The 17,827-nt window shown below is 41.6% G+C and overlaps 1 protein-coding gene across 1 annotated transcript in view; it reads right to left on the bottom strand.

The window, feature by feature from the left end:
• The window catches only part of CHGB (chromogranin B), a 48,342-nt gene that overhangs the window by 21,539 nt on the left and 8,976 nt on the right, over positions 1-17,827 (bottom strand). Inside the window, exons 2-3 of the mRNA XM_040429770.1 lie at positions 11,832-11,875; positions 758-851 (exon numbers count right to left, since the gene is read on the bottom strand). Of these exons, the coding sequence (XP_040285704.1) occupies positions 758-851; positions 11,832-11,875 (138 nt within the window). The remainder of the gene's footprint in view (positions 1-757; positions 852-11,831; positions 11,876-17,827) is intronic.

The following is a 17,827-nucleotide window of genomic DNA, read 5'->3' as shown; positions in this document are numbered from 1 at the left end:
CTTTTGACCATACTAATCTGCAAACAGCACTAGGTAGAGGCTGTGGAGAGACATACAAACATACCTTATGTGGATTTTTTTCTCATCAGGAGTTGTGTAAATAGGATGTTTTAATTTGCCAGGCTCTGCATCCACAAGTGCCCCAGGAGGCGAGGCTTCACCATAAAAGACTGCCTGCAATGAGTTGCTTCACAGCCCCTCCCCTCTGATGTGAGTGACGGCTATATCATCCAACCAGGAGACCACTATATCCAAGAGTAGAGGGGAGAAGCTGTGAAGTAGTTCAACATAGACAGAACCTCACAGTGAAGCCCTGTCCTAGGCAATGGAGAAGCAGAATCTGGCAGAATAAAACTTCATATTCACACTACTCCTAATGATAAAATCTCCACAAAATGTATGTTTTTACTGCTCTTCCTAGTCCCTTTATAGTGCTATCAGCAGTTTAGCATGCTCAAAACTGCTGACAGACATCCTTTCATTCGTGATGCCAAGGTGCCATCTATTAATTATATTACACTTGTAAATGCTTAATAATCATTATAAGAACTTGATGTAAATGTTTTTACAGTAAGAGGAAATCATCCACATCTGGAATGCTGGAAGCTGTATGATTTGTAGCCTACTCTAGATTAGAATGTCTGGTTAATGTATTCAGAAGACAAATTAAGTTATAATTCACCTTGTCGTTTTCTTGGGCACACTGTATATGAGCTGCCTGATCAATGTATACATCAATACCATGCCTGATACTTACTTTTCTTAAGGATCTCTTTACATTCTGGATCAATTGGTGGAGCGTTGGGCTTTGCCAGAGCATTTGAAAGCACTTCAACGATACAACGTGTTACCTGTAAAAAGTACATAAGTGCACACCTTATCAGATGTTATGCTTCATTATACTAATACTCATACACTTATACAAATAATTTACTCCTTTGGCTATGGTAAATGCATGATTGAAGAGATCCACTAAATGATCTTCCTCCGTAGTTCAAAGACATAGTCATTGTGTAAAAGAGTGGTAATGGTGAGACCAGGAAATGTTGGGTAGCCAATGTGGCTTTTTCATTTTTTTCTATCTAAAGAATTATAGCCATCTCAAATACACATTTTAAAACGACGTCTACAATGCAGAACTTACAATGCGTTCAGAAAGTTTTCAGACCCTTTCACTTTTTTCACATTGTGGCCTTGTGCTAAAATAAAAAACAAATTCAAGTTTTTTGCCATCATTCTGCACACAATACCGCATGAAAGTGAAAACAGAATGTTATAAATCTTTGCTAGTTTAGTGAAAAGAAGAAAATAAAACCTTGCATTGACATAAGTATTCAGACCCTTAACTCAGTATTTAGTTGAAGCGCCTTTGGCAGCAATTAGAGCCTCTAGTCTTCTTAAGTATGATGCCACAAGCTTTGCACACCTGGATTTGGGGATTTTCTGCCATTCTTCTCTGCAGATCTCTCTGTCAGGTTAGATGAGGACCAGTAGGCAGCTATACTTAGGTCTCTCTAGAGATGTTCGATTGGGTTCAAGTCAGAGCTCTGGCTGGGCCACTCAAGGACATTCACAGAGTTGTCCCTAAGCCATTCCTGTGCTGTTTTAGCTGTGTGCTTAGGGTCATTGTCTTGTTGGAAGGTGACAGACATGACGCTTAGAATTGAGACCAAAAAGTTCAATCTTGGTTTCAACAGACCAGAGAATCGTGTTTCTTGCAGTTTGAGAGTACTTTAGGTCTTATATAGACAGCGGTGAGTCTTTCCAAATCATGTCGCTCAACCAACTGAATTTATCACAGGTGGACTCCAGTCAAGGTGTAGAAACATCTCAAAGATGATCAAGAGAAATGGGAGGCCCTCAGAGCTAAATTTCAAGTGTCATAGGAAAGGGTCTGAATACTTATCTCCATGTGAAATGTTTAGGTTTTCCTTTTTAATAACTTTGCAAAAATTTCTAAAATTCGATTTTCACTTTCTCATTATGAGGGATTGAGTGCAGATTGATGGGGAAAAACTGTTTTTTTTTTATTTTAGCACAAGGCTGCATCATCACAAAATGTGACAAAAGTCAAGGGGTCTGAAGACTTCCCGAATGCACTGTATACATGGATTCTTATGATGGCATTAATAAATGGTCTTTGGGTGAAATATTTACCGTTGAAAGCATGATAATAGTGGCACATCTGGTTTCACATCAAGTGGCACAGTGGGTGGAGAATTGTTCTTCAATGACTGTTAGGCTGGCTTTACACTTTCAGGTTTCTCAATGCAGGTTTTAAAGCAGGAATGGATCATAAACAGAGGACATGTATAAAGGAATCACTGAGTCCTCTCTTCTTTTTGAATCCACTCCTGTCTATGGCTTGCAATAAGAAACGTGAACATGTAACCCCAGCCTAACCTGCTCACTGCAGGTGATCCTCACAATCAAGCAGAGTTGTTTCCCCTATGTTCTTTGGTAGCTTTTACATTTCATGCATTTCTTTCAACCATTTATAGTTTAATTAAAGCAGCATTTTCTATGCTGATTTTGAAAAAGGAACATCTGCTCTCTGGGTAGGAATCCAATTTAATCAGAAGCTTGTAATTTTCATTTTAACTGGTAAATTGATAAATGCTTATATACACAAGGAAAACATAATCCCTACTGTGCAGTAAACATGACTTTCATGTGAAGTATGAGAGTATTATGTATCCGTCACCAGTTTGCGAAGTACAATCTGCAGACATTATTAAATGGATCTCCTAGACCCGATGAAGCTGGTATATTTACTTTCCCACCTGATATGTGAGATGATAATGGGGGCGGCCATCTTGCCGAAGTTGTTCTTAACAGAATTTAGAAAGCATTTAAAGAATTGCTTTACAGCAGCCCCAAGGGCCATAGACACAATGGTCAGGAGGGACCTCATTGACTTCTATGGGCGAGTTTTCTAGGCATGCTCTGTGCCCTGTGCAGAGGTCATTGTACAAGAAAGGAATAGATAAGCTTGGACAATCACCTGTACCTGTTGTCTATACACAGAGGTGCTATCTGTCATTCTAAACCTGCCTGTAATGATAAGGAGATAACTGTGGTAAAGTGATCTGTACAGACCAAGAAGAGGAGCCTATTATAAGGCCTAGTGGCCTGTGAAAACGGCAGGTTATTTTATGGTTTTTATTTAAATATAATTATTAACATACAAAATAAAAAATTATATCACCGAAAATTATTTTAAAATACGTTTAAAATAAAAAAGTGATTTAACCCCTTAGTGACCAGCCTGTTTTGGGACTTACTGACCAAGCAATTTTTGAAATTTATTTTGTTGTCTTCCAAGAGATATAACTTTTAAATTTTTCCATCTATGTAGTCGTATGGGGGCTTGTTTTTTTGAGGTACACATAAATTACTGATTAACTTTTATTAAATCTTCCTGGGAGTGGTATAGGAAAAAACTGCAATACTGCCATTCAGTTTGTATGTTAGAAATGTTGTGGCATTTATTTTTCCACATAAATAACATTAAAAAAAGAAAAAAAAGAACAACAGTTTTCATTGGTATAATTTGGGGTACATAACACTTTTATCTCTTTTTATTCCTTTTTTTGTGGCAATTAAGCAAATAGAAGCAATTCTGTCTTTTTTTTTTTTTTACAGCATTCACCATATGGGATATGTGGATGCGGCGATACCAAATGTGTTTTTTCAATGGAAAAGAGCGTTTTTATTGGAATTTTTAATTTTAGCTCCCTCCAAAGCTGTTTTATTGGATTTAGGTCTGGAGACTGGCTAGGCCACTCCAGAACCTTTATATGCTTCTTACGGAGCCACTCCTTGGTTATCCTGGCTGTGTGCTTCGGGTCGTTGTCATGTTGGAAGACCCAGCCACGACCCATCTTCAATGCTCTGACTGAGGGAAGGAGGTTGTTGCTCAAAATCTCACAATAAATGGCCCCATTCATCCTCTCCTTAATACAGTGCAGTCGTCTTGTCCCCTTCGCAGAAAAGCACCCCCAAAGCATGATGTTACCACCCCCATGCTTCCCAGTAGGGATGGGGTTCTTGGGATGCAACTCATCCTTCTTTTTCCTCCAAACACGACAAGTGAAGTTTAGACCAAAAAGTTATACTTTGGTCTCATCTGACCACTTGACTTTCTCCCATGCCTCCTCTGGATCATCCAGATGGTCATTGGCAAACTTCAGACGGGCCTGGACATGTGATGACTTGAGCAGGGGAATCTTCCGTGCAATGCATGATTTGAAACCATGACGGCGTAGTGTTCTACCGACAGTGACCTTTAAAACTGTGGTCCCAGCTCTCGTCATATCATTGACCAGCTCCTCCCTCCTCTGGGCTGATTCCTCACCTTTCTTATTATCAGTGATACCCACGAGGTGAGATGTTGCATGGAGCCCCAGTCCGAGGGAGACTGACAGTCATTTTCACCAAGCTTCTTGGCAATTGCCCCGTGGTCCTTTTCAGCCTTGTGGAGTTCCACAATTTTGTCTCTGGTGTCATTTGAAAGCTCTTTGGTCTGTAGTTGGCGTCAGACTGACTGTGGGGTGGACAGGGGTCTTTAAAGAGCTCAGACAGGTGCTACTAAGTTAGATTAATGAGTGGAGTAGAGGTGGACTTTTTAAAGGCACAGTAACAGGTCTTTGAGAGCCAGAATTTTTGCTGTTTCTCAGGTGTTCAAATACCTATGTTCAGCAGTGCAAGACAAATAAATTCTTTAAAAATCATACAATGTGATTTCCAGATTTTTTTTTTTTATCCTGTCTCTCAGAGTGGGAATGCACCCACAATGTGAATTTCAGACCCCTCCATGATTTCTAAGTGGGAGAACTTGCAAAATCACAGGGTGTTCAAATACTTCTGTTCCTCACTGTATACTGAGATTGACCTGCAAGCTGCTATACTAGGCCCCTGTCTGCGTACACGCACATTGACCGTTAGAGCAGTTCTCTGGAAACCCATGCAGCACCATAAAAAGGCGGCGGCCCAGCCTACGGCCCCTTAGTGACCACCAATACGCCTTTTTACAGCGGTCACTAAGGGTCCTTAGGCTGGGCTGCCGCCTTTTAAGCAATAGGCCATTTTTTTGATGACACATTACTTTTAAACAGGTTGTCTGAGTTGAATAATAACTTGGGCAGCCACTGTAAATGTGCTAAAATAATAAAACAAGCTATAGTTACCTTTTTTCTCCCCTGGTTCTAGCGTTCCACTGCCGTTGTCATCTTCCTGGCTGCAGCAGTGACGTTCTGTATACACTGGTCACCGTTCAGTCAGTCACTGGCCTCAGCAGTATATAGGACATCCCTGCTGAGGCCAGTGATTGGTTGCAGCAGTGACCTATGCGTACAGAAATCACCGCTGCAGTCAATATCTCTTCTTTTGTTATTTTAGCAAATTTACAGTGGATGCCTACGTTTTTATTGAATTCTAACAACCCCTTTAAAGACAGCATTAAACTGCTCTGTGTGGACCTAGTCTAAAGGGTAACTAAAATTATTTCCATTTATTCCTTACTGTATTGCACTGTATGAATTTAGTCAGCCATGGCTGTAAGCAAGCATTGTCTTCTTTAAGCAGCTAAATGGCCTCCATTCAAATTCGCCAATCTACATGTCCAATTCCCAATGAATTGCTTTTGACAGGTGCATAATTGGATGCAGTCAGGGCCAGATGTTCTCCTGTGTCAGAATGGAAGAAAATCGCTTTCTGACAGCCTCAACAATAAGGCCAGTGGCAATGGCTCTCCCAGCAGCAATATTGATTTTAGATTGATTTTTGAGAAGGTGGACCAAAAATTAGCTTGACATACTCAGCACAGGAGACCGTTCATACTCTGCAATTTTGTTCATTTGGTAGTAAATCGGAAACGATGATATCATCAGGAGAGGACTGTAGCCTTTAATTAACATGCAGCCATTTTTAAATGTCAAGACTATATTGTCAGCAGATAAATTGTTAATCGCATTACAATTCCCCGAAGCAAATCTTCTGCTCCGACAAAGAACTTTGTAATATTCCCATAGTTATTACAGATAACGGGTTAGAAACAGTAGATCTGGCTGATGTAAAATAACTTTATACCCTGGCAGTAGCCTGGTAACGAGTGGCTCCATCTCCTTCTCATGACTCATCCAGCTCTGGTGACTCATGACCCTCAGGAAGATACAATACAATCATCTGGCAGTAATTGGGAACATATTTCATCAACATTTTAATTAACTTCAGCCTCAGATGTGTAAAGTTAAGACCGCATACAGTAAGATGGTGCAAGTATATGTCCTTCCTTCATAGATGTTATTTTTGCCTCTTAATTATCTCCATAAATATAACAAGACAGAATCTGTTGTGAATGTGCAGTAATGGAGTTGATGTCATGTGTTACACATCTGAAGCTTATATCACATGTAAGAAGGTCTTATGGGGAAACGTCCCGTCTATTTCATTTTAGTCCCATTACTCAGACTGAAGCAATGTAGAACAGAAATAATGTGGGAGATTTATCAAAACTTGTGTAAAGGAAAACTGGCTTAGTTGCCCATAGCAACCAATCAGATTCCACCTTTCATCTTGCAATGCAGCTCTGAAAAATGAAAGGAGGAATCTGATTGGGTGCTATGGGCAACTAAGCCAGTTTTCCTTTACATCAGTTTTGACACATCTCCCCCACTGAGGGACATTTATTAAGCTTGTTATCGTGGCATAAAAAAGTCACACATTGCGGTGCATGCCATAGGTGAGCTATCATTTGCGACTTTTCAGGCTTCTCGCCAGTGGCAAGAAAAGAGGGCCTGGCTTAGTGGAAGTGGGCGGTGCTTTGCGCCACCCGCCTCATTTACTAAAACTTTCGTCAGAAAGTGGCGGAAGTTATTGCTAAAGTCTAGGTCAGCCTGCAGCTGGCATTGCCTTCGGTTTCTGGAGCACGGCAGGACAGAGATTCGTCAGATTTGTTAAGAGGCTTCTGCCTCTTAATAAATTAGGCACATCTCACACCAGTGCATATGGACGTGCCAGTCTTGATATAACTCCCCCAAGATCTTTATTATGTTGTGGTCCCAGTGGTAGGACCCTCACTGATCTAATAGTTATACTCTATAATGTGGATAGGGGGATAACTTGCTACAACTGGAATACAGTAAAGAGAGAGGAGAAAAATCACCAGATGGCGTCAAACCGCTATTGGAATGGATATATAAATCTATAAAATATACTCCAATAATAAATAGATGCCCCTTACCATAAAAGAGGGGAATACCCCTTTAATCACCATCAGACTTTCCCACAAATAACACACACCTATCCACAGGATAGGTGATAAGTATCTGATCACTTGGCTCTATCTTCATCAGTGCCATAGCAGTTAGTGGTGGTCACACATGTGTACTACTGCTCCATTTACATGGTGAGTTAGGGACCTCCATTCTTGCAATCTGTTGGGGTTCCAGCAGTCGTACCCCCAATGATCAAACACGTATCCCCAACACTGTGGATAGGAAATAAGTGTTCTTGGTGGGAAATCCTCTTTAAAGAAGTACTGATCATCCCCCAGACACCCCTCAGAGTGACAGAGTGACAAGGGAAATATAGCTGGGTGTGTTATATATACATAGTGTTACTATATTCTGCCTTATCTAGGACGTCAGCAGTGTAATAGCATTGCATCTACTTATAATGAGATGACTCTGTACTGACTCAGTCTAAACAGGAAAGCTGAAAAGTGATCTGCTGAATCAGTGCTACCACTTGGAACCGAACCCAAGTTCAGGAAATGTTTTTTTACAGTACAAATCAATTGATGAAGCTATTGCGCGAAGTCTCACGAGACTCCGCGAAGTAATAACTTTGGCTGATCGGAGCCAATACATTCTAATACTGTACGGAGCTCCTGCTCCGTACAGTATTAGAACAAAGTTTTATGCAAATGTTTCATCTGAAGTTGATTCGCTCATCCCTAGTCATAACTGTTATGTTCTTACAGGCAACACTTAATATAGTGTTAATCTAGAGTGGGAATCTCCTCATCCCAGGTCAGCCACAGATCTTGCGCTGTTAAGTATAATTGTGCTGTCCAAATAATCACATCTAATGGTAGCTCTGTGTGGAGAATCTGTCAGAGGTGGATATTGTGGAGAGCTCATGTGAACAGAAAGAAATGAAAACTGATCGATATTGAAGGTCCTCGAGTGAGAGGGGTTTTTATTAAAAGAGTAGAAAAGGGAGGGAGGGAGGGAAGGATTTGTTAATGTTTAGTTGCCACAAAGGAATACGTTGCTACATTATATATATTAGTGTGTATATATATATATATATATATATATATTTTATGCTTTTCTATAGTGCTACTATATTCCACAGCGCTTTACATACATTAGCATCAAGCTGTCCCCTATGGGGCTGACAATCTAAGTTCCCTATCAGTAAGTCTTTGGAGTGTGGGAGGAGACCGGAGTACCCGGAGGAAACCCACACAAACACAGGGAGAACATACAAACTCCATGCAGATGTTGTCCTCGGTCAGATTCGACCCCAGAACCCCAAAACTGCTATATATATATATATATATATATATATATATATATACAGTTGCAAGAAAAAGTATGTGAACCCTTTGGAATGATATGGATTTCTGCACAAATTGGTCATAAAATGTGATCTGATCTTCATCTAAGTCACAACAATAGACAATCACAGTCTGCTTAAACTAGTAACACACAAATAATTAAATGTTACCATGTTTATATTGAACACACCATGTAAACATTTACAGTGCAGGTGGAAAAAGTATGTGAACCCCTAGACTAATGACATCTCCAAGAGCTAATTGGAGTGAGGTGTCAGCCAACTGGAGTCCAATCAATGAGATGAGATTGGAGGTGTTGGTTGCAGCTGCCCTGCCCTATAAAAAACACACACCAGTTCGGGTTTGCTTTTCACAAGAAGCATTGCCTGATGCCTCGCACAAAAGAGCTCTCAGAAGACCTACGATTAAGAATTGTTGACTTGCATAAAGCTGGAAAGGGTTATAAAAGTATCTCCAAAAGCCTTGCTGTTCATCAGTCCACTGTAAGACAAATTGTCTATAAATGGAGAAGGTTCAGCACTGCTGCTACTCTCCCTAGGAGTGGCCGTCCTGTAAAGATGACTGCAAGAGCACAGCGCAGACTGCTCAATGAGGTGAAGAAGAATCCTAGAGTGTCAGCTAAAGACTTACAAAAGTCTCTGGCATATGCTAACAACCCTGTTAGCGAATCTACGATACGTAAAACACTAAACAAGAATGGATTTCATGGGAGGATATCACAGAGGAAGCCACTGCTGTCCAAAAAAAACATTGCTGCACGTTTACAGTTTGCACAAGAGCAACTGGATGTTCCACAGCAGTACTGGCAAAATATTCTGTGGACAGATGAAACCAAAGTTGAGTTGTTTGGAAGTAACACAAAACACTATGTGTGGAAAAAAAGAGGCACAGCACACCAACATCAAAACCTCATCCAAACTGTGAAGTATGGTGGTGGGGGCATCATGGTTTGGGGCTGCTTTGCTGCGTCAGGGCCTGGACGGATTGCTATCATCAAAGGAAAAATGAATTCCCAAGTTTATCAAGACATTTTGCAGGAGAACTTAAGGCCATCTGTCCACCAGCTGAAGCTCAGCAGAAGATGGTTGTTGCAATTGGGACAACGACCCAAAGCATAGAAGTAAATCAACAACAGAATGGCTTAAACAGAAGAAAATACGCCTTCTGGAGTGGCCCAGTGAGTCCTGGCCTCAACCTGATTCAGATGCTGTGGCATGACCTCAAGAAAGCGATTCACACCAGACATCCCAAGAATATTGCTGAACTAAAACAGTTCTGTAAAAAGGAATGGTCAAGAATTACTCCTGACCGTTGTGCACATCTGATCTGCAACTACAGGAAACGTTTGGTTGAAGTTAATGCTGCCAAAGGAGGTTCAACCAGTCATTAAATCCAAGGGTTCACATATTTTTTCCACCTGCACTGTGAATATTTACATGGTGTGTTCAATAAAAACAGGGTAACATTTAATTATTTATGTGTTATTAGTTTATGCAGACTGTGATTGTCTATTGTTGTGACTTAGATGAAGATCAGATCACATTTTATGACCAATATGTGCAGAAATCCATATAATTCTAAGGGGTTCACATACAATATATACAGTTGCAAGAAAAAGTAAGACGCTACCAGGAATCATCGCGCTAGCTTCCGGCCCCCCTCATTACTCTGTAGAGGGCCGGCACCTTCAGATTTATACTTTTTACCATTTATATACGGTAATTGAAAAACATTTTAGGGTTAGTTTTGCTCTCTTTGGCAATTAATCTCTCGGTCTCTAGTTTGGCTGCTTTTATTACATTTTTACATATTACATTTTTTTCCTTATAGTTTTTCAGTGCTTCCTCGCTACCCTCCTGTTTTAGTGATTTAAATGCTTTCTTTTTGTCATTTATTGCTTTATTTACAGTTCTATTTATCCGCATAGTTTTTTTCTTGTTCCTTAACCTTTTATTCCCATAAGGTATGTACCTCTCACAATTAGATTTTAGGATGCTTTTAAAAATATCCAATTTTGTGGCTGTATTTTTATTTTTGAGTACTTTGTCCCAGTTAGTTAGGCCTATGGCCTCTCTCAGTTGGCTAAATTTAGCTTTTTTTGAAGTTTGGTATTTTTGTTCCTCCCTGAAGAAACACTCTTTTGAATGATAATTGTAAGGTTATTACTTTATGGTCACTATTTCCCAGTTGTCCCCCAACCTGCACATCTGTTGTTCTGTCAGGTCTATTGGTTAAGTCCAGTATAGCCGTCCCTCTAGACGGGTCCTGAACCAGTTGGGAGAGGTAATTGTCTTTGGTTATTGCCAAGAACCTGTTTCCTTTATGAGATATACAAGTTTCAGTTTCCCAGTCTTTATCTGGGTAGTTGAAGTCTCCCATAATAACCACTTCATTATGATTTGTCGCCTTGTCTATCTCGTTTAGTAGTAGATTTTCTTTGGTATATTAGGTGATTTATAATAAACTCCTATTAGTAATTTATTATTGTTTTTTGCCTCCATGTATTTCTACCCACAGTGACTCCACATGTTCACGTCCCTCACTTATATCTTCCCGGAGTGTGGGCTTTAGACAGGACTTTACATAAAGGCAGACCCCCTCCCTCTCTCTGGTTAACTGCCCAGTCATAGCTATCATCCAGCCATGTCTCAGTTATTCCCACTATGTCATAGTCCTCCACACACATCACTAATTCCAGTTTACCAGTTTTATTAGTCAGGCTTCTGGCATTAGTATACATACAATTAAGAGGTTTATGTATATTTTGTACCCTACACCTTTCCTTCTGAGCTGTTCTAGTCCCTTCTTCCATTTCTCCCCCAGTCCCATTACCTTGCCCCCGGTCTCTACCTGCACTATCTTCCCATCCTATAACGTAATTACCCTCACTCTGATTTTCGAATTCTAGCTTCATCTGTACCATTTATTTGTTGTTCCTGTTGGGCCAACAGTACAGGACTGCTGAGACTATACACCAGTCATCACAATGATTCAGTAGGCTGCAGGCCAGAACTATTGATGAACTGTTGATGGTACTCAATGTCTTATGGCTAGTTCTGGTTAACTGATTATGTGCTGAGCTTGAATATGGAAATGTATCTATGCACTATGCTTGGTTGTGCATCTGTACTAGCTTTTGTTTTGGTACCATTTCTGTGCAATGACCTATGTTCTGTTAATATATCTATGCAGGGTTAGGAGACAGCAATCCAAGAATAAAAGTAAAAACAGTCTAGTAACATACCATTTCTTCTGGACGTGTTCCTTTATCAAGAGGAGCAGCATAAACTGAAAGAAAAAATAATACCTTAATATAAAATGACTTTGACAGATCGTGTATATCCTAGCATGTTAAAGGGGTTATCCCATAACTAATGTAAAAAATCAAAATCAGACATCATATAGTACATGACAGTCTCTTTCTAACAAAGCAAGAACCAGCCCTGTACCTCACATGGATCCAGAGATCCCCCCATTGCACTGCTAGATGTATATCAAGCTGAAAGCTCAAGGGGAGTGTCTTTTCTGCTGCAGCTAAGGGGGCGTGTCTATGATCTCCCTATCACAACTCAGGAGGCAGTCGAAAGATGAAACTGAGCATGTGCGGCCATCTCAGTGAGCTGGACAAAGAAATAGGAAAGAAAAAAAAACAGCAAGTGGCGCTATACAGATACATTTTATTGAATAACTCAGTGACTGTGCAAAATTTTTAATTACACGCAATTACAAAAGTATTCAGATCCAGGTAATGTATGGAAAACTGTACAATATTTTTTGTGGAAAAATCCCTTTAACATCCTACTGAGCTTTCTTCTTCACATGCTTGGGCCAGCATTAGCCATATTAATATGGATAACAATGCCATCAGTTGGTGCTCAAAGTTTCAGAAATGATATTAGATCTATCATAAGTAATGTGTTAATTATTCAGTCCAACAAAACAGTTACCTCCAAATACAGTAGGTGAAAGGTGGCACTAAAGGGGTACAACTTCCTTTTGTTTGAAGGGTACCCCACTGAAAAGTTAATTATAGGGTGCCCTGCTGGTGGAAACAATAGCAATTGACTGTAATCTATGTGGGAACAAGCCATCATCAAGTGTTCATTCCCCCTGCAGCGCTACCACTGGGGAAATAAAGCATTACCACTAATTTATTGAAAAACCATGGGCCGTCTGTGTAATGCATGGACATTTTGGGTCCTCCAGACCAGGATAAACTCTACTCTGAGCAGAGGACTTCACTTTATTTACTATTTTAAAGAGCGTTTTTTCATTTTTTTTTATTAAAACCAACCCCCTTTAACTGTTTTTTAACAATACAATATTTTTTGCGATGAAAATGATAAAGGTACGTTCATTTATATTATTGTGATAAACAAGAAAAATTCCTCCTGATAGTCTTTTGGCTGAATTACTATGATATGACTCCCCTCCCCCGCTGTGTTTCCAGTAATTATTCACAGTACATCAGGCAACATCTGTACACTTTTCAGTGACTAGCCATGTAATTCTAATGAGTACACTGGTAACATCAATGCCCAGTCCTTAGATCTGACCGCATCCTGTTATATAACCCAGCAGCTGGCATCAGTGTTATTTCCAGAAAATCCTGATTTGATCTTCATTTTCTCTGTGCTCCGTGGAATACTTAATGGTGCTTTCTACATTGTGGTCTTTCTGCTGACTACATCTGAGATATATTGTTTTTTATCAGTTATTCCAAATTTATACTTAACCTACACGCTACATGTATACTGATGCAACCCTAGGTAAGTACATTTTGTACACTCTGACGGCACAGATATTACAGTGTATTGATTCCACATCACCTTTTGTTGGCATGTCCACCCACGTGGCAGTACCTCCTCCTATTAATGCTAAAAATACAGATACGCATTACAAATAAGGATCTCGATGGAAAGCAGAATTTCTATGAGTTCCATCTTAAAGGGAAGTTGTACATCTGACTGGGGGCTCATTCATAAGGCAAAGCTCTGTGCGTGGAACCTGTTTGGCAGTTCACAAAGTCTGTACGCCTCTTTGGTATTGGACCATATAGCCTCCATGTACTGCCGTTCAGTATCACTCGGAGTCCATGTGTCAGAGATATTCTCCCCTAGACATAATTCTAGAGGAGTATATCTGCATACATATAGCCCAATAAAGCATACCATGATTTGTTTCTTCCAAATTTGGACAAAATGCAACAACAACAAAAAAAAAAACTCAGTATAAAACTCGAGGCCTATGGAGGTATTGAACAGTAGAATGGCCTCATGGCCCTCTATAGCAGCACTGTTACAGCACAATTTAAAAGTGCCGTGATACGCTTGTGTGCATGTGTCTGACTTTATAGTTAGCAAATAAACAATCTAATGATTTAATTTAACTTAACGAAAAATCAACACAAGTGACCATAAAGATCATATAAGAAAACGAGAATCGTAGCCATAAAAGTCTCTTGCAGATACAGGCCGAACCAGTGATGAATGAGACAACGCAGGACAAAGAAAAATCTGTGTCCAAGAGCATACTTGTACCTGCAAAACGGACAAGAATAGGACATGTTCTATTATTTTGTGGTGCTGCGGAACCGACTACGGATGTGCTGTCTGTATCTTTTGCGGCCCCATTGAGATGAATGGGTCCGCATCCGATCCGAGAAAAAAAACAAGGATTGGCTGCAGACTGAAACTATGGCCGTGTGCATGAGCCCTGATCAAGAGGAAAGGTTCAGAGCTAGCTGGTGTTTTACATAAATGGCTTCCATCTGCCTGGCATCTCTCAAACCACTGCTCCATCAATGACCTGCCAAAAATTTTGACTCAACATTCAATCTGATAAATCTTGATCTAACGCTTCACTAACTTTTTGCCATCATCACGCTGCTGTTGAGAGATTAAAGGGGTTGGCCTATCTCATACATTGGGGTCATATCGCTAGCATATGACACCAATGTCTGACAGGTGCAGGTCCAACATCCGGGAGCCTGAACGGAGCCTGCAAAGTGAAGGACAGAGAAACGCGCATGCGCGGCCGCCATCCATTACTGTGTGAGTACCGAAAATAGCTGAGCAGCACACTATTTTTGGCAGTCCCATAGAAATGAATTCAGGGCTGTCGTGCATGCACATTTTGCTGTCCTTCACTTTGAGGTTCTACAGATAGGTGCGGGTCTCAGAGGTGGGACTTACACCTATCAGACATTGGTTACAAATCCTAGCGATATGACCCCAATGTATGAGATTAGTGTTGAGCGAAGCGAGCTTTGGATGCTACATCCGAAGTAGCTTCCTTCAAAACCTTGGATTAATTCTGTACCAGTCAGAGCTGAAGCCGAGTTCGGTTCCAAAAATCAACTCCCGAAGTTATTTAACAAAGTCACGTGCGACTTCGTGAATAACTAACTTCGGCTCATCGGAGCCCGTACATTCTAATACTGTACGGAGACGGATCTCTGTACAGTATTATTCCGAAGTTTTGAACTAAGCGACTTCGGATGTAGCATCCAAAGCTCGCTTTGTTCATAACTATATGAGATGGGCCAACCCCTTTAACTATTCTATATGTATATAAACACTGAATGGCCAAGTTCTTGGAGACACCTACCTCTCACAACTGTAACTTCCCTGTAAGGAAATTAGACACATGACCCCGAGTGCAGCATAGCAATGAACTAGATTTTAGGGGACCTGTTTCAATGTGAACCCACAACAGAATGGGAAAATTAAGTGACTTTGTACGAGGCATTAATGCAAGACTAGTATTTAAAAAACTACCAACTTTCTGGGGTTTTTACATCCAACAGTGTTGAGAGCAGACCAAGAATGGAGTGATCAAACATCCAGCAAAAGTGCATCCTGTGGACGGAAACAACTTGGAGACGAAAGTGGTCAGATAAGAATCATTCTGAGGACCAGGTGGTGCACAGTCAAGCCCATTGCTGCCGAATACAAGGCTAGTGCTCCAGCTAACATGTCCAAACACACATCCTGCCATGTCTTAGGACAGATGGGCTATAACAGCAGGTGGCCAGTTCTAGTGTCATTGCTAATAAAGGGAAATAGAAAGGCAAAGACTCTGGTGGGAAAAAGAGTGCAAATATTGTATGGAAAAACCTCGACTGTGCAGACGAATCCAGATTTCTTTTGCCCCTTTGCTGATGGGAAGGTCAGAATTTGGCTCAAGCAGCAAGAATTGATGAACCCTTCCTGCCAGGTGTCAGCGGCTCAGACCGGTGGAGTAATGGTGGGAAATGTTTTCTTGGCGCACCCTGTATAACTGTGGATGGAGTTTTGGACAGTAGGACTTATGTAAGGGAAGTCTGAAAATGTAGGTCCCATCTATTGGAAGCCACCTTTTTACTGATAGATGGGCTGAAACAATTTTGATCCAAAATCTGCACAGAGGGCTTCCAATTTTCTATATACTAAATATATCAGTAATGTAATTCCTGCTTAAAATGGAACGGAAAAAATGATGCACATGTAAATGTAGCCTTAAAGGAGTTTTCTTGTTTGTGTCAACATCCTTTAAAAGAATCATTTATGAACGTCGCTGTAATTTTGTAATGTATTTCTATTACCTACATTGCTCCTATCTCCCGTTCTGGGCTGTGGTCACATGACCCTGCCCATGCTGCTCTATCTTATTTCCTACGATGTTATATCCATGGGCGTGCCAGAGCAGCAACAGGGGCAGTTACAGGGGTGTGTCTATGTAACTAGCTGGGTGGGAGGAGCTATAAACTAGCTGGGCGTTAGGGGCAGTGATAGGGGAGTGTCTATGTAACTAGCTGAGTGGGAGGAGCTATAAACTAGCTGGGGGTTAGGGGCAGTGCTAAAAAAAACATAAAAAATCATGGGGAAGATATAGGTGAGGTAAGCAACTACATGCAGGGCCAGTGCAAGGATTTTTGCCGCCCTATGCTTATCAGATGATCTGCCCATATCATGACATCACATATGTTCCACTCCTTTCTCAGCATTTAAATTAAAAGAACTGCTATGTTTCCCTTAGGGTTAATCAAGCTTCTTGTAGCTGTCTCCCTGACAGCCGCTAGAGGTGCTTCCGCGATTCTCACTGTGAAAATTACAGTGGGAAGATGCGAAACATAGTTTTGAATGCGTGCGCATTCGCAGCTGAGAGGAGGATCGGGGAGAAGAGTTCCCAGTGCCGGCGCTGGAGAAAGGTAAGTGGCTGAAGGGGTTTTAACCCCTTCAGCCCAGTGGGAGGGGGACACGAGGGTGCCCCACTCCTAACAACTATATAGTGCCAGGAAAATGAGTTTGTTTTCCTGGCACTATAGTGCTCCTTTAACACCAGTACTGCACAGTGTCTTTTCTCTGCAGGAACAGGCTATAGACACCAGTACCACTACATTAAACTGTACTGGTTCTGGGACTATAATGTCCTTTTAATGTGAGGTAAATTAGTTTCCAATGTAGTATTAATAACTAAACAATTAAATAATAAACATATTGCATTGTCTACTAACCACCAGGACAATAAGATGATCTGGTCTCTGGCTGCAGTCTGGCTCTTGGTCTGGCTCTGGGGACTCCCTTGTCACTCTCTTCTCCCCCCTCCCTCCCTTGTCACTCTCTTCTCCCCCCCCCTCCCTTGTCACACTCTTCTCCCCCCTCCCTCCCTTGTCACTCTCTTCTCCCCCCTCCCTCCCGTGTCACTCTCTTCTCCCCCCTCCCTTGTCACACTCTTCTCCCCCCTCCCTTGTCACACTCTTCTCCCCCCCTCCCTCCCTTGTCACTCTTTTCTCCCCCCCCCTTGTCACTCTCTTCTCCCCCTCCTCCCTTGTCACACCCTTCTCCCCCCTCCCTTGTCACACCCTTCTCCCCCCTCCCTCCCTTGTCACTCTCTTCTCCCCCCTCCCTCCCTTGTCACTCTCTCCCCCCTCCCTTGTCACACTCTTCTCCCCCCTCCCTTCCTTGTCACTCTCTTCTCCCCCCCTCCCTCCCTTGTCACTCTCACCCCCCTCCCTTGTCACACTCTTCTTCCCCCCTCCCTCCCTTGTCATTCTCATTCACCCCTTGTCACTCTCATCCCCCCCCCACTCCCTTGTCACTCTCACTTCCTCCCCCCCTCCCTTGTCACTCTCATTTTCCCCCTCCCTTGTCACTCTCATTCCCCCCCACTCCCTTGTCACTCTCATTCCCCCCACTCCTTTATCACCCTCATTCCCCCCCCCCTCCCTTGTCACTCTCATCCCCCCCTTGTCACTCT

This window comes from Bufo bufo, chromosome 4 (assembly GCF_905171765.1).
Source record: "Bufo bufo chromosome 4, aBufBuf1.1, whole genome shotgun sequence".
NCBI classification, from domain to species: domain Eukaryota; kingdom Metazoa; phylum Chordata; class Amphibia; order Anura; family Bufonidae; genus Bufo; species Bufo bufo.
Note: the sequence above shows the minus strand (reverse complement) of the source record. Positions and strands in the feature narration are given on the sequence as shown.